We start from the raw sequence: 12,642 nt of genomic DNA, 5'->3' as shown, positions 1-12,642 counted from the left end.
TATATATATATATATATATATATTTTTTTTTTTTTTTTTAGTTGGAGTCTCACTCTGTCGCCCAGACTGGAATGCAGTGGCTACTCCCAGCCACCGCAGCAGCCTCGACCTAATGAGCTCCGGCGATCCTTCCATCTCAGCCTTCCAAGTAGCCAGAACTACAGGCATGCACTATCACACCCGGCTGATTTTTTGATTTATTGTAGAGATGAGGTCTCGTTGCCCAGGCGGGTCTCGAACCCGCGGGCTCAGTCAATCCACTCACCTCAGCCTCCCAAAGGTGCAGGATTACAGGCTGAGCCACCGAGCCCAGCTTATATATATTTTTAATGTGCTCTGGATTTCAGTTTGCTAATGTTTTGTTGAGGATTTTTGTATCTCTGTTCAAGGGATATTTATCTCTAGTTTACTTTTTTTGTTGTTGTTTTTTCCTGACTTTGGTATCAGAGTGATACTGGTCTCATAGAATGAGTTAGGGAGGATTCCCTCCTCTTTAGTATTGTGGAATAGTTTCAGTAAAATTGGTACAATTACTTTCTTTAAGGTATGATAGAATTCACCTTTCAGTTAATCAGGTCCCGGACTTTTTATTACTGTTGTTGTTAGGAGACTTCTAATTACTGTTTTAATCTTGCTACTAATTATTGGTATGTTCAGGGTTTCTATTTTTTCCTGATTCAAGATTTTGGGGTTGTGTGTTTCCAGGTGTTTATACATTTTCTCTAAATTGTCTCATTTGTTTGCATAGAGGTGTTCATAATAGTCTTAGATGATCTTCTGAATTTTCGTCATATCTGTTGGAATGTCTTCTTATTCATTTCTGATTAAGCTCATTTGAGTCTTCTTTATTCATTTCTTAATTAATCTAGCTAGTTGTCTATCAATTTTTAATCTTTTCATATAATCAACTTTTTGTTTAATTGATCCTTTGTATTTTTTTATTTCAAAATTTTAAAATTGTATTTTATTATAGAGATGTGAGATACAAGTAAGCATTAACTACACAAGTAGGTTGCATGCAGGTGAAGTTTGGGCCTCCAACTGGCCCTCATTTCTCCTTGTTTAGGACTAGGTATCCTTTATGTTGTTACTTTTCCCCCCTTCCTTCCTTCCCTGGCAGTGCCCAGTGACTGCTGCTACCTCCCTTGTGCTACTGTGACTAGTGTTCAGGGCCCATTTATGAGTGAGAACATATGGTATTCAGTTCTTTGTTTCTGTGGTAGATCACTAAGTATGATGGTCTCCAACTCAATTCAGCTTGCTGCAAAGCCTATGATTTTGTTCTTTATGGGTGTGTAATACTCCATTGTGTATATGTACCACATTTTCCTTATCCAGTTCACTTTTAACGGGCAGTGGTATTTGTTCCATGTTTTTGCTATTGTGAATAGTGCAGCTATAAACATGCTCGTGCAGGTATCTTTTTTGTACAATGATTTATGTTCCTCTGAGTTTATTCCCAGGAGAGATATTGAAGGTTAATTTTTAGTTCTTTTAGGAATTGCCACAGTACTCTCCATAGAGGTTGAACTAGTCTGCACTCTCACCAACAGTGTAGAACTGTTCTCTTTTCTCTGTATCCCTGCCAGGAAAGAAGATATATAAGCAACCAACAGATATATGAAAAAACGCTCAGCCTCACTAATTATCAGAAAAATGCAAATCAAAACCACAATGAGATACCACCTATCTCCAATAAGGATGGTTTTCATCAATAATTTTTATTTCAACTTCATTTTTTATTTTCTTCTGCTAGCTTTGGGTTTGGTTTTCTAGTTTCTTGAGATATGATGTTAGGTTGTCAATATGTGATCTGTCTTATTAATGTAGGTCTTAAGTGTAGTAAATTTTCCTTTGAGCACAGCTTTAGCTGTGTCTCATAGGTTTGATAATTTGTTTCATTGTTGTCATTCATTTCAAGGACTTTTTAAATTCCATTTTTATGTTACTGTTGATCCAAGGCTAATTCAGGAGCAAATTGTGTAACTTCCATATCTTTGAGTTCACAAGTTCTTCTTGTAGTTAATTACTGGTTTTATTTCACTGTGATCTGAGAATATGCTTGGTTTTTTTAATTTGTTGAGACTTCATTAGTAGCCTATAATATGGTTTATCTTGGATAATGTTCTATGTGCTGATGGGAAAATTGTGCATTCTGTGGTTTGGGGATGGAATGTTTTGTAGATGTCTGTTATTCTTATTTTCTCCAAAGTTCTGCTTGACTCTAGTTTATTTTTGTTGACTTTTGCTTTGATGATCTGTCTCTTGCTGTCAGTGGAGTCTTGAAGACTCCCACTATTATTGTATTGCTGTCTACCCCTTCTTTTATGTTTAGTATAATTTGTTTTATAAAGCTGAGCTCTCTGGCGTTAGGCACATATATATTTTATTTATTTTTTATTTTATTTTATTTTTTTAACATATTTTTAATTTTAAAATTGTGGGGTACATTTAAGGGTTAGGTATACAAATATGCATTGTGCAGGTACACTTGTTGATGAGGTGTGACCCCCCCATTCCCAGACAGATATCGACTACCATTAATCCCACCTCCTTTCCCATCCCTGCCCCCCCATATTTTCCCGCCACTATCAATCATTTTCTTGTAGTATTATGATAGTTGTTCAAGGTCCGCTTATGAGTGAGAACATGTGATTCTCAAATCTTTGTTTCTGTGAGAGATAACTCAGTATTATAAACTCTAATTACATCCAGGTTGGTGCGAAATTCATGACTTTTTTTATGGCTGCATAATATTCCATTGTGTATATGTACCACCTTTTTTTAATCCAGTCCTGTTTTGATGGACAGCATGGTTGGTTCCATGATCTTGCTATTGTGAACAATGCTGCGATAAACATACTTGTGCAGGTATCTTTTTAATAGAGTGATTTGAGTTCTTCGGGGTATATTCCCCGTAGGGGGATTGCGGGGTCACATGGAAGGTCGATTTTTAGAGCTTTTAGGAATAGCACTCTGATTTCCACAGAGGTAGCACTAATTTGCACTCCCACCAACAGTGTAGAAGTGTTCCCTTTTACCCCATCCTCTCCAGCATCTGTTATTTTTTGAGTTACTGATAATGGCCATTCTGACTGGAGTTAGGTGGTATCTGAGTGTAGTTTTAATTTGTATCTCCTTGATGATTAGTGAGGTTGAACAATTCTTCATGTGTCTGTTGGCTGCTCGGATGTCTTCCTTTGAGAAGTGTCTGTTCATATTTTTTGCCCACTTTGTAATGGAGTTGTTTGTTTTATTCTTTTCAGCATGTTTGAGTTCCTTGTAGATCCAAGATGTTAGGCCTTTGTTAGACATGGAGTTGGCAAATACTTTTTCCCAGTCTGTGGGCTGTTTTCCTGCTCTCTTGGTGGTTTCTTTGGCTTTGCAGAGGCTCGTCAGTTTAATGAGGGCCCACTTGTTTATCTTATCTCTTATGACCCGTGCATTTCGGGTTTTGTTCAGGAATTGGATGCCAGTTCCAATTTCCATAAGGGTGTGTCCTGCATTTTCTAAGGTTCTTATGGTTTGAGGTTTTACATTTAGGTCTCTGATCCATTTAGAGTTAATTTTTGTGTATGGGGATAGATATGATAGATAGATAATTTTGTGTATGGGGTCTTGTTTGAATTTTCTGCATGTGGTCAGCCAGTTTTCCCAGCACCATTTACTGAATAGGTTCTCCTCTCCCCAGTGGTAGGTGGTGGAGGCATTGTCGAAGATGAGTTGGTTGAGAAATTGAAGTTTTGCTTCTGGAATCTCAATTCTATTCCATTGGTCAATATGCCTGTTCCTGTACCAATACCAAGCTGTTTTGATTATTGTAGCTTTATAGTAAAGTTTGAAGTCTGGTAATGTGATACCTCCTGCTTTGCTTATTTTTTTTGCTGAGGATAGTTCTGGCTATTCTTGGTCATTTGTGTTTCCATATGAATTCCTGTATTATTTTTTCTAGCTCTGAGAAGAATGTTGCTGGTAATTTGATGGGTATTGCATTAAAACTCTAGATTGCCTTAGGTAAGATGGACATCTTCACAATATTGATTCTTCCAATTCATGAGCATGGGATATTTTTCCACTTGTTTGTGTCATCTTTGATTTCTTTGAGCAGTGTTTTCTAGTTTTCATTGTAAAGGTCTTTCACGTGTCTGGTTAGGAAGATGGCAAGGTATTTCATTTTTTTTGTGGCTATTGTGAATGGAATTGTGCTTTTTATTTGGGTTTCTGTTTGTTTATTATTGGTGTAAAGAAATGTGATTGTCTTTTGCACACTTATTTTATATCCTGAGACTTAGCCAAAGTCCTTCATCAGTGTAAGGAGGTTTTTGAAAGATTCTCTTGGGTTTTCAAGGTACACAATCATTTCATCTGCAAAGAGAGATAACTTGACTTCCTCTTTTCCTATTTGGATACCCCTGATTGCCTTGTCTTCTCTGATTGCTCTAGCCAGGACTTCCAATACTATATTGAACAGCAGGGGTGAGAGTGGGCATCCTTGTCTTGTTCCAGTTTTCAGGGGAAATGGTTCCAATTTTTGTCCATTTAGGAGTATGCTGGCTGTGGGTTTCTCGTAGATGGCTTTTACTATTTGGAGGTATGTTCCCCATATGCCTAGCTGTTCGAGGGTTTTTATCAAGAAGGGGTGCTGCATTTTATCAAAAGCTTTTTCTGCATCTAATGATATAATTATGTGGTTTTTGTTTTGACATCTGTTAATGTATTTAATAAAATTTATGGCTTTATGAATGTTGAACCAGCCTTGCATCCCAGAGATGTAGCCTACTTCGTCATGATGGATGATTTTTGAGTTGTGTTGTTGAATGCAGTTTGCTAGGATCTTGTTGAGAATTTTAGCATCTATGTTCATCAAAGATATTGACCTGTAGTTCTCTTTCTTTGCTGGGTCTTTACCTGGCTTGGGTATCAATGTCATGCTAGCTTCATAAAATGTTTTTATCTCCTCAAATAGGTTTTCCAAATCCTTTGCTTCTCTTTTTCTTCAGAAGCACCTATAATTCTTAGGTTTGAATGTTTTATACAATCCCACATTTCTTGCAGTCTTTTTTCCATTGTCTTGAAACTTTTTTCTTTATTGTTGTCTGATTGAATTAATTTAAAAGCTTTGTTTTCAAGTTCTGACTTCCTTTCTTATGCTTATTCTAGTCTACTGTTAAAACTTTCTACTGCATTTTTTATTTCTCTAAAGACTTCTTTCATTTCCAGAATTTCAACTTGTTTTTTTAAAGGTATCTATATTCAGATAATTTTTTCATCCATGTCCTGAATAGTTGTTTTTAAAATTTCTTTCTGTTGGTTTTTAATTTTCTCCTTATGTTCATTAACCAGTTATCATCAATTTTTTGAATTTATTGTGTGAAATTTTATGTTGTTTAGGATCAAAAATTTTATTTTGTTTAGGATTCATTGCAGAAGAGTTGGTGTGGTCTTTTGGGGATGTTGGAGAACTCTGTTTCTCATATTTTTAGGATTATTTTTCTGGTTCCTGATCATTTGGATATACAGTTTCTTCTGATTGAGATTGACAGGGGGCTGATGTAGGCAGGGGGCTGATGTGGTGTGGTGAGTTTCTCAATTGCCAGATGTGGCAGCCTGTGCTTGTGTACTTATACTGGCTCATGGCTCCTTGAGTTTGTAGGGTTGGAAAGTGTTGTGAGCTGGTGTTTGGGATCTAGCCTTCTTCTAAACTGAGGTCTTGTATCCAGTGTGGTCGACTGTACTGTTGACCTCCAGCTAGGACATTGTACTTGTGAGAGAAAGACATCTATGTTGGAGGCTGTAGGGTTTCTTCTTGGTGAGTGTTGCTCCAAGAAAGTGCCCAGTAAGTCTAGAATGAGGGCAGGGCTCTGGGGATTTACCAAGTTTTCTGCCTGTTTTGAAACTTCTGAGTTATTGCAGAAGAAAGAAGATGAAGCAACCCACAAGTCATGCACTTTTAGCTACCCCAGTGGTGATTAGAAGGGTGTCCCAGGTCACTGGGTTAGTTCATGTGTGCAGAGCAGGTCCAGAAGAGTTCTATGGGGAGTGAGAGTTTACTATGGCAACACATCCCACCTGTCTCCCACCTTGGCCTCAAAGGATATGAGAAGACATTATTCAAAAAAATACATACAAATGATCAACACGTTCAGCTCAGTATCATGAATTATTAGAGAAATGCAAATTAATACCACAAAGTCATTCTGTCTTACATCAGTCAGAATGGCTACAATTAAAAAGACAAAAAAAACAAAAAAACGATGTTGGTGGTGGTATGGAGAAAAGAGAACTTGTATAAACTTTTGGCAATAGTATAAATTAGCACAACCTTTATGGAAAACAATGTGGAGATATATCGAAAATAAAAAAATGATGTATCATTCAATTCAGCAATTTTGCTGCTGGGTATTTACCCAAAAGGAAAAAAATACCATTAGAGATACCTGCACATGTATATTCACCCAAGCATTTTTTACAAGAGAAAAACATGAAATCAACCTAAGTGTCCATCAATAGATGATTGCATTACATATATATATATATGTGTGTGTGTGAGTGTGTGTGTGTGGGGGGGGGGTGCGCAACAGAATAATATTTGGCCAAAAGAAAGAATGAGATCCTATCATTTGTACCAACATAGATGGAACGAGATTTCATGATCTTAAGTAAAACTGTCAGAGACAGAAAGACAAACACCAAATGCTGTGTTCTCTAAGTGGGAGCTAAATAATTTGTACACATGGATGTAGTATGTAGAATTGTAGTCAATGCAAATTAAAAAAGGGTGAGGAGGTGGATGATTAAAAATTACTTAAAACCAGGCTTGGTGGCTCAGCCTGTAATCCCGCGCCTTTGGGAGGCTGAGGTGAGTGGATTGCCTGAGCCCGCGGGATCGAGACCTGCCTGGGCAGTGAGACCTCATCTCTACAATAAATCAAAAATCAGCTGGGTGTGGTAGCGCATGCCTGTAATTCTGGCTACTCGGAAGGCTGAGGTGGAAGGATCGCCGGAGCCCAGCAGGTCGAGGCTGCGGTGGCCGGGAGCGGCCACTGCACTCCAGTCTGGGTGACAGAGTGAGACTTGAACTCAAAAAAAAAGAAAAAATTACTTAATGGGTGCAATATGATTTATTCAGATGATAGATATCCTAAATGGTCTGGCTACGTTCATTATGCAGTCTATGTAATAAAATTACCCTTGTGCCCCTTAAATGTATACAAATAAAAAATGTGGCAGTTATTACTTTTGACAAATTTGGCTTCTAATCTTCCTATTAAGATGTGCATGGTTTATACACTGCAATTAAAGTATGAGTTTATTCTATATTTGTCTGTATACTCACTATTACCAATGGCTTTTATACTTTCAGATCATTTCTTTTTGTTTATGAATGGTCTTTTTGTTTGAATTGTAGAGCTCCCTCTATCATTTCTTGCAAGACTGCTCAGGTGTTGACAAATCCCTCAGTTTTTGTTTGTCTGGGATTCTTTTTCATTTCACCTTCAGGTTTGAGTGATATTATCCTGGATATAAATTTCTAACTTGGAATCTTATTTTATTTTTTACTAAGGTATCTATATATTAAAATAATTTTAAAATAGCAAAAATCTAAAGATGCAAAAATTAATTGACAATTGAAATATGTATGAGATTCTCCCAATAGCATAATTTATCAAGCAGAAGTAAAAATCAGTGAGCTTTAAAATGAACTACATGAAAAAAATATATATATACAGTGAAATACTATTCAGCTGTAAAAAAAAAAATGTCTTTGCAGCAAGCTGAATGAAGCTGGAGGCCATCATCTTAAGTAAAATCACCTAGAAACAGAAAGTCACATACTGCTTTTTTTTTTTTTTACTAATTTTTACTTAAGATATCTATATATTCAGATAATTTTTTCATCCATGTCCCGAATAGTTGTTGTTGTTGCTGTTTTAATATGTCTTTGCACTTTTTCTTGGAGTAAGAGTTCAATGAGGATTCTGTTGCTAGATGTATCGAGCTTCTTTATATATTATTTGTTACTTTTCTTTTGTTGCTTTTATACTTTTTTCTTTATTCTTGACTTTTGAGAGTTTGATTAATATATGTCTTGAGAAAGTATTATTTGGGTTTAATCTGCTCAGCGTTCTATTACCTTCTTGTACCTGGATATTTTTATCTTTTTTTCTAGGTTTGGAAAGTTCCATGTTATTTTTTAAATAAAATTTCAACCCTAATCTCGCTACATCCTCTTTAAAGACAATAACTCTTTTCTTTTTTATATATCTGCATAAATGTAAGTGGTATAAGTGCAGTTTTGTTACATGAATATATTGCATAGTGAAGTGTAACTATCACAAAAATAACGTGTAACCATTACAAAAATAACATGCATTGTACTCATTAAGTAATCTGTCATCGCTCAGTCCCCCACACTACCACTCTTTTGAGTCTCCAGTATCTATTATTTTATACACTATGTCCATATGTGCACATTATTTATCTCCATATTACAAGTGAGAACATACAGTATGTGACTTTCTGTTTCTAGGTGATTTTACTTAAGATGATGGCCTCCAACTCCATTCAGCTTGCTGCAAAAGACATTTTTTTTTACGACTGAATAGTATTTCACTGTATATATATATATATTTTTTTCATGTAGTTTATTTTAAAGCTCACTGATTTTTACTTCTGCTTGATAAATTATGCTATTGGGAGAATCTCATACATATTTCAATTGTCAATTAATTTTTGCATCTTTAGATTTTTGCTATTTTAAAATTATTTCAATCTTTTTGAAAAATTTCTCGGATAGAATTCTGAACTCTTTCTCTGTTATCTTGAAGTTTATTGTGCTTCTTTAAAACAACTATTTTGAGTTAATCATCTGAAAACACATATCTTTGTCACTCCAAAATTGATCACTGGTGCCTTATTTAGTTAATCTAGTGAAGTCATATTTTCTGGGATGTTCTTGATGCTTGTGAAAATTTGTTGATGTTTGGACATTGAAGAGTTAAGTCTTTATTTCACTATTCACACTCTGGGCTTATGTGTGATGATGATGATGATGATGATGATGATGATGATGATGATGATTTGGGTGTGTGTAGGGGGAAGCTTCCCGACTATTCAAAAAAGTTGAGTGCTGTGATCTAAGCCTGTGGCCACTGCAGCCTTATTGGCACTAGGTGGTACCCTAAGCCCATGAATACGGTGAGTCTTGCCAACTCCTACAGGTGCCACTTTATTTGGCTTGGGTAAGAGTAAAGAGAATTTCCTGGGGTTGCCAGGAAAATTCACCTTTTCTCTCTTTTTTTCAATATCAAGGAATTTTTCTCAATACTTGCTTGCTTAGAATTGGGGGAGGGGGGGTGCAAATACTCCCATTGCCACCACAGTTTGCGTGGTGCTGTATCATTCCTTAAGCTAACATAGTACTAAGTTTCATCCAAGGCCCGTAGCAACTACTTTCTGGTTACTGCTAATGCTTAGTCAAATCCCAAGGCTTTTTAGTAGCAGATGGTGAATTCTGCTGGGATTGTTTTTTGTTTTGTCTTTTTTTCCTTCAGGACAGTGAGCTCTCTTCTGGTCAGGATGATCTGGAAACACCATCCAGAAGCTAAGACCTGTTATCAGGGTCCTTAGGAATCTTCCTGGTGTTTTATTTTTCTATGGCTTTGCTGGTACAAGACTATTACAAGACTAAATTCTCTGTATTCCCCTCTCTTCTTTCCCCAACACAAGAAGTCTTTCCTTGAGCTGTACTACCTGGGGTTAGAAAAAGGGAGATGCAGGAACTCTTGGTTTCCATAGCTGGTGTCACACTAGTTTTCATGCATTCTAAGTCAACTGTCTCTGAGACCAATGTGGCTTCACAGTTTGCCTAAAGACTGTTGTTGTTATTGCTTGACGGACACTTAAATTTATCAGGCCTCAGATCACTTTAGTCAGCTGGTGTTGGAGTCTCCCAGGACTGGAGTTCCTTTCACTTTTTGACAATTTACCTATAGGTCAAGGCTGGTCTAAATGCTCCCTCCTGGGACACCAGCAGAATTCTGCCATGTGTGATGTTTCAATATGAACAAGACTGAGTTGCAGCACAAAGTACCACATTCACTTTGGTCTCCCTCCTGCAAGCACAGATTCTTTCTCCATAAGACACTGACAAAGGATTGGAGAGAGGTTTTGTAGGCAATACAATACTGTCTTTCTACCTTGTTCAGTGTTTTTATTGATATTATGTTAAAACTTGGTATTGTGATCACACATAAATTTTTGATTCTTGTGAAGGTGTTTTATTGCATAGATAGTTGTATAATTTGTTGTTTCTGCAAAAGGATGATTGCTGAAACATTCTCTTCAGCCATCCTTCTTTGCCTCTACTTCCTTATAACAGGTTTATTGAGTTATAATTCTCATACCATGCAGTTTGTCAATTTAAAGTATACAATCCAATTTTTTTAGCATATTCACAGTTGTGCAATCACTCACCATAATTTTAGAATATTTATTAACCCCCAAACCTATACTCATTATAATTCACTCTCCAATCTCTGCATTTCTCCTCAACCATAAGTCACCACTAATCTATTTCCTGTCTCTATAGATTTGCTTATTCTGTATATTGCATGCAAATAAAATTATATGTAGTATGGTGTTTTGTTACTGGCTTATTTTTCTTAGCATACTATTTTAAGTCTTATTCATGTTGTAACATATATCAGTAGTTTGTTTTTCATGTGGATGAATAATATTGTATCATATCAATACATTGGATTCATCCACTCATCAACTGGTTAATATTTGGCTGTTAGGAATAATGCTGCTATGAAAATTTTTGTACAGGTTTTGTCTTAGCCATACTTTTTTTCTTGTTTTCAAACTCAGGAACCTGTAAAATTTGTGGATCTGCTTGGTGACCACGGGAAGCCTATCAGTCCTCTGTGGGAATTGGTTAAATGGTGTCTGGGTCTGTCAGTATACACCATCCCCTCCATTGGTATGTAAATTATCTCTCCTAGACTGGTTTAATATGTTTGGGAGAGAAAATAACATTCTAAAAAAAGTATTTTTTATAACTTTATTTTATTATAGAGATGTGAGGAACAAGTCAGGATTAGCTACTTAAGTAGTCTACGTGCATGTGAAGTTTGGGCCTCCCACTCGTCCTCACTTCCCATGGTTTAGGATCAGGTACCCTTTGTTTTGTTACATGTCCCCTCATCTCTCAATTAAGCGAGATTGCATTGTGACCAAGTTAGGAAGCACTCTTCAAGCACTGGTCCTACAAACTCAAAAGCCTCTGATGTTTTCTGTGTGCCCTATATTATTTCTTAGTATCTGACTGTAAATTTTAAATAACATTTTTAAATTTAGGGATAGGTCCATTAAAAGACATGTTTATGAGTTAACCTATCAAAATGTAAATTATTGCTCATGTAGAGTAAATTTAATTTAAGCAGCTTACAAATCAAATGATTGTGGTTTTGGACACTTGCTGCTGAACTAATTGCTTTTATTGTAAAAAGAAATTCTTATCCAGTCCCTAAGTGCTAGGTGTTAGACATTTGACATCTTCTTGCATGTTCTGTTCCTTTAAGCATCAAAGATAGTCTAATAGTATAGGTATTATTATTCTTTTATAGTGATAAATTGAGGCTAACATAAATTAGTTGACTCAAAACTGGAGTCTAATCCTAACTTTTCCAGCTTCTAGCATACTGTACCTCCACCCAGTTGCTTATATTGTCAGTGGTTATTTTTTTGTCATCTACAAAATGGGATTAATACAAGTATGCACTATTATATGGTTGGGTGAATTAAATAATATGTATTTTCTTGAATTTCTCCAGTTAAATGAGGTTATGCATCTAAAACATTGGAGATACAGCCCCACCATTCATGTGCTGGGAATTTCCCATTTATCAATTAAGATAGAAACACAGATCTTTGAACACAGTAAAGACACATGAAGTCTTTCAGCTGTGTTTATTATTGTTATCATTATCACATAGCTTTACTAATGAGGTATTTAATATCAGAAAGTGTTCTATTATACTTTCAATGGCTATTGTACCCTGAGAGCATCAGGAAAATAATTTTAAGGACAATATGCAATCAAAGCACTCATTTCCAAATATTTGTCAGCTACTTTTCTTTGAAAGAATTTTTGTGATAATCTAGTCACTAATATTCTATTTCTTGTGTTCAGCCATGAAAATTCAAGAAAGGTAATATATGAACATCAAGTCTTAAAACAGTGCCTGGGTTGTCTGACTCTAGCCCAATCCAGACAATTTAAATCATATTTTATCATCTCAAATAATATCAGGGCTTCATCTGAGCTGGAGAGAGAGCTGAAATATTATATGTCGAAATGGCCAGTGAAAGCAGCAAGCCAAAATAGAAGCGACAGTGTAGTCTTCAGTCACTTACTATGGTAGTACAGGAAAGAGGATAAAACTGGATGAAAAACTTGACTGCCCCTGTTTTATTTCCTTCATGAAACATTGCTCCAGATAGATTATCATCAACATGAGCATCTTCTTACTGTTGAAGAAACCCTAAGTAAAAGATTTCAATATTTTCATGGGCTCCAGGGCTGGGGTAGTGTGAGGGAGAGTGATTAGGAGTAGAAAAGTCTTGACCATTGAGTTG

The 12,642-nt window shown here is 36.1% G+C and overlaps 1 protein-coding gene across 1 annotated transcript in view; it reads left to right on the top strand.

The window, feature by feature from the left end:
• The window catches only part of FAAH2 (fatty acid amide hydrolase 2), a 265,152-nt gene that overhangs the window by 221,010 nt on the left and 31,500 nt on the right, over positions 1-12,642 (top strand). Inside the window, exon 8 of the mRNA XM_008058911.2 lies at positions 10,873-10,984. Coding sequence (XP_008057102.2) covers positions 10,873-10,984 — 112 coding nt within the window. The remainder of the gene's footprint in view (positions 1-10,872; positions 10,985-12,642) is intronic.

Source organism: Carlito syrichta, unplaced genomic scaffold (assembly GCF_000164805.1).
Source record: "Carlito syrichta isolate Samal-C Ts95f unplaced genomic scaffold, Tarsius_syrichta-2.0.1 Scaffold303647, whole genome shotgun sequence".
Classification (NCBI taxonomy): domain Eukaryota; kingdom Metazoa; phylum Chordata; class Mammalia; order Primates; family Tarsiidae; genus Carlito; species Carlito syrichta.
Note: the sequence above shows the minus strand (reverse complement) of the source record. Positions and strands in the feature narration are given on the sequence as shown.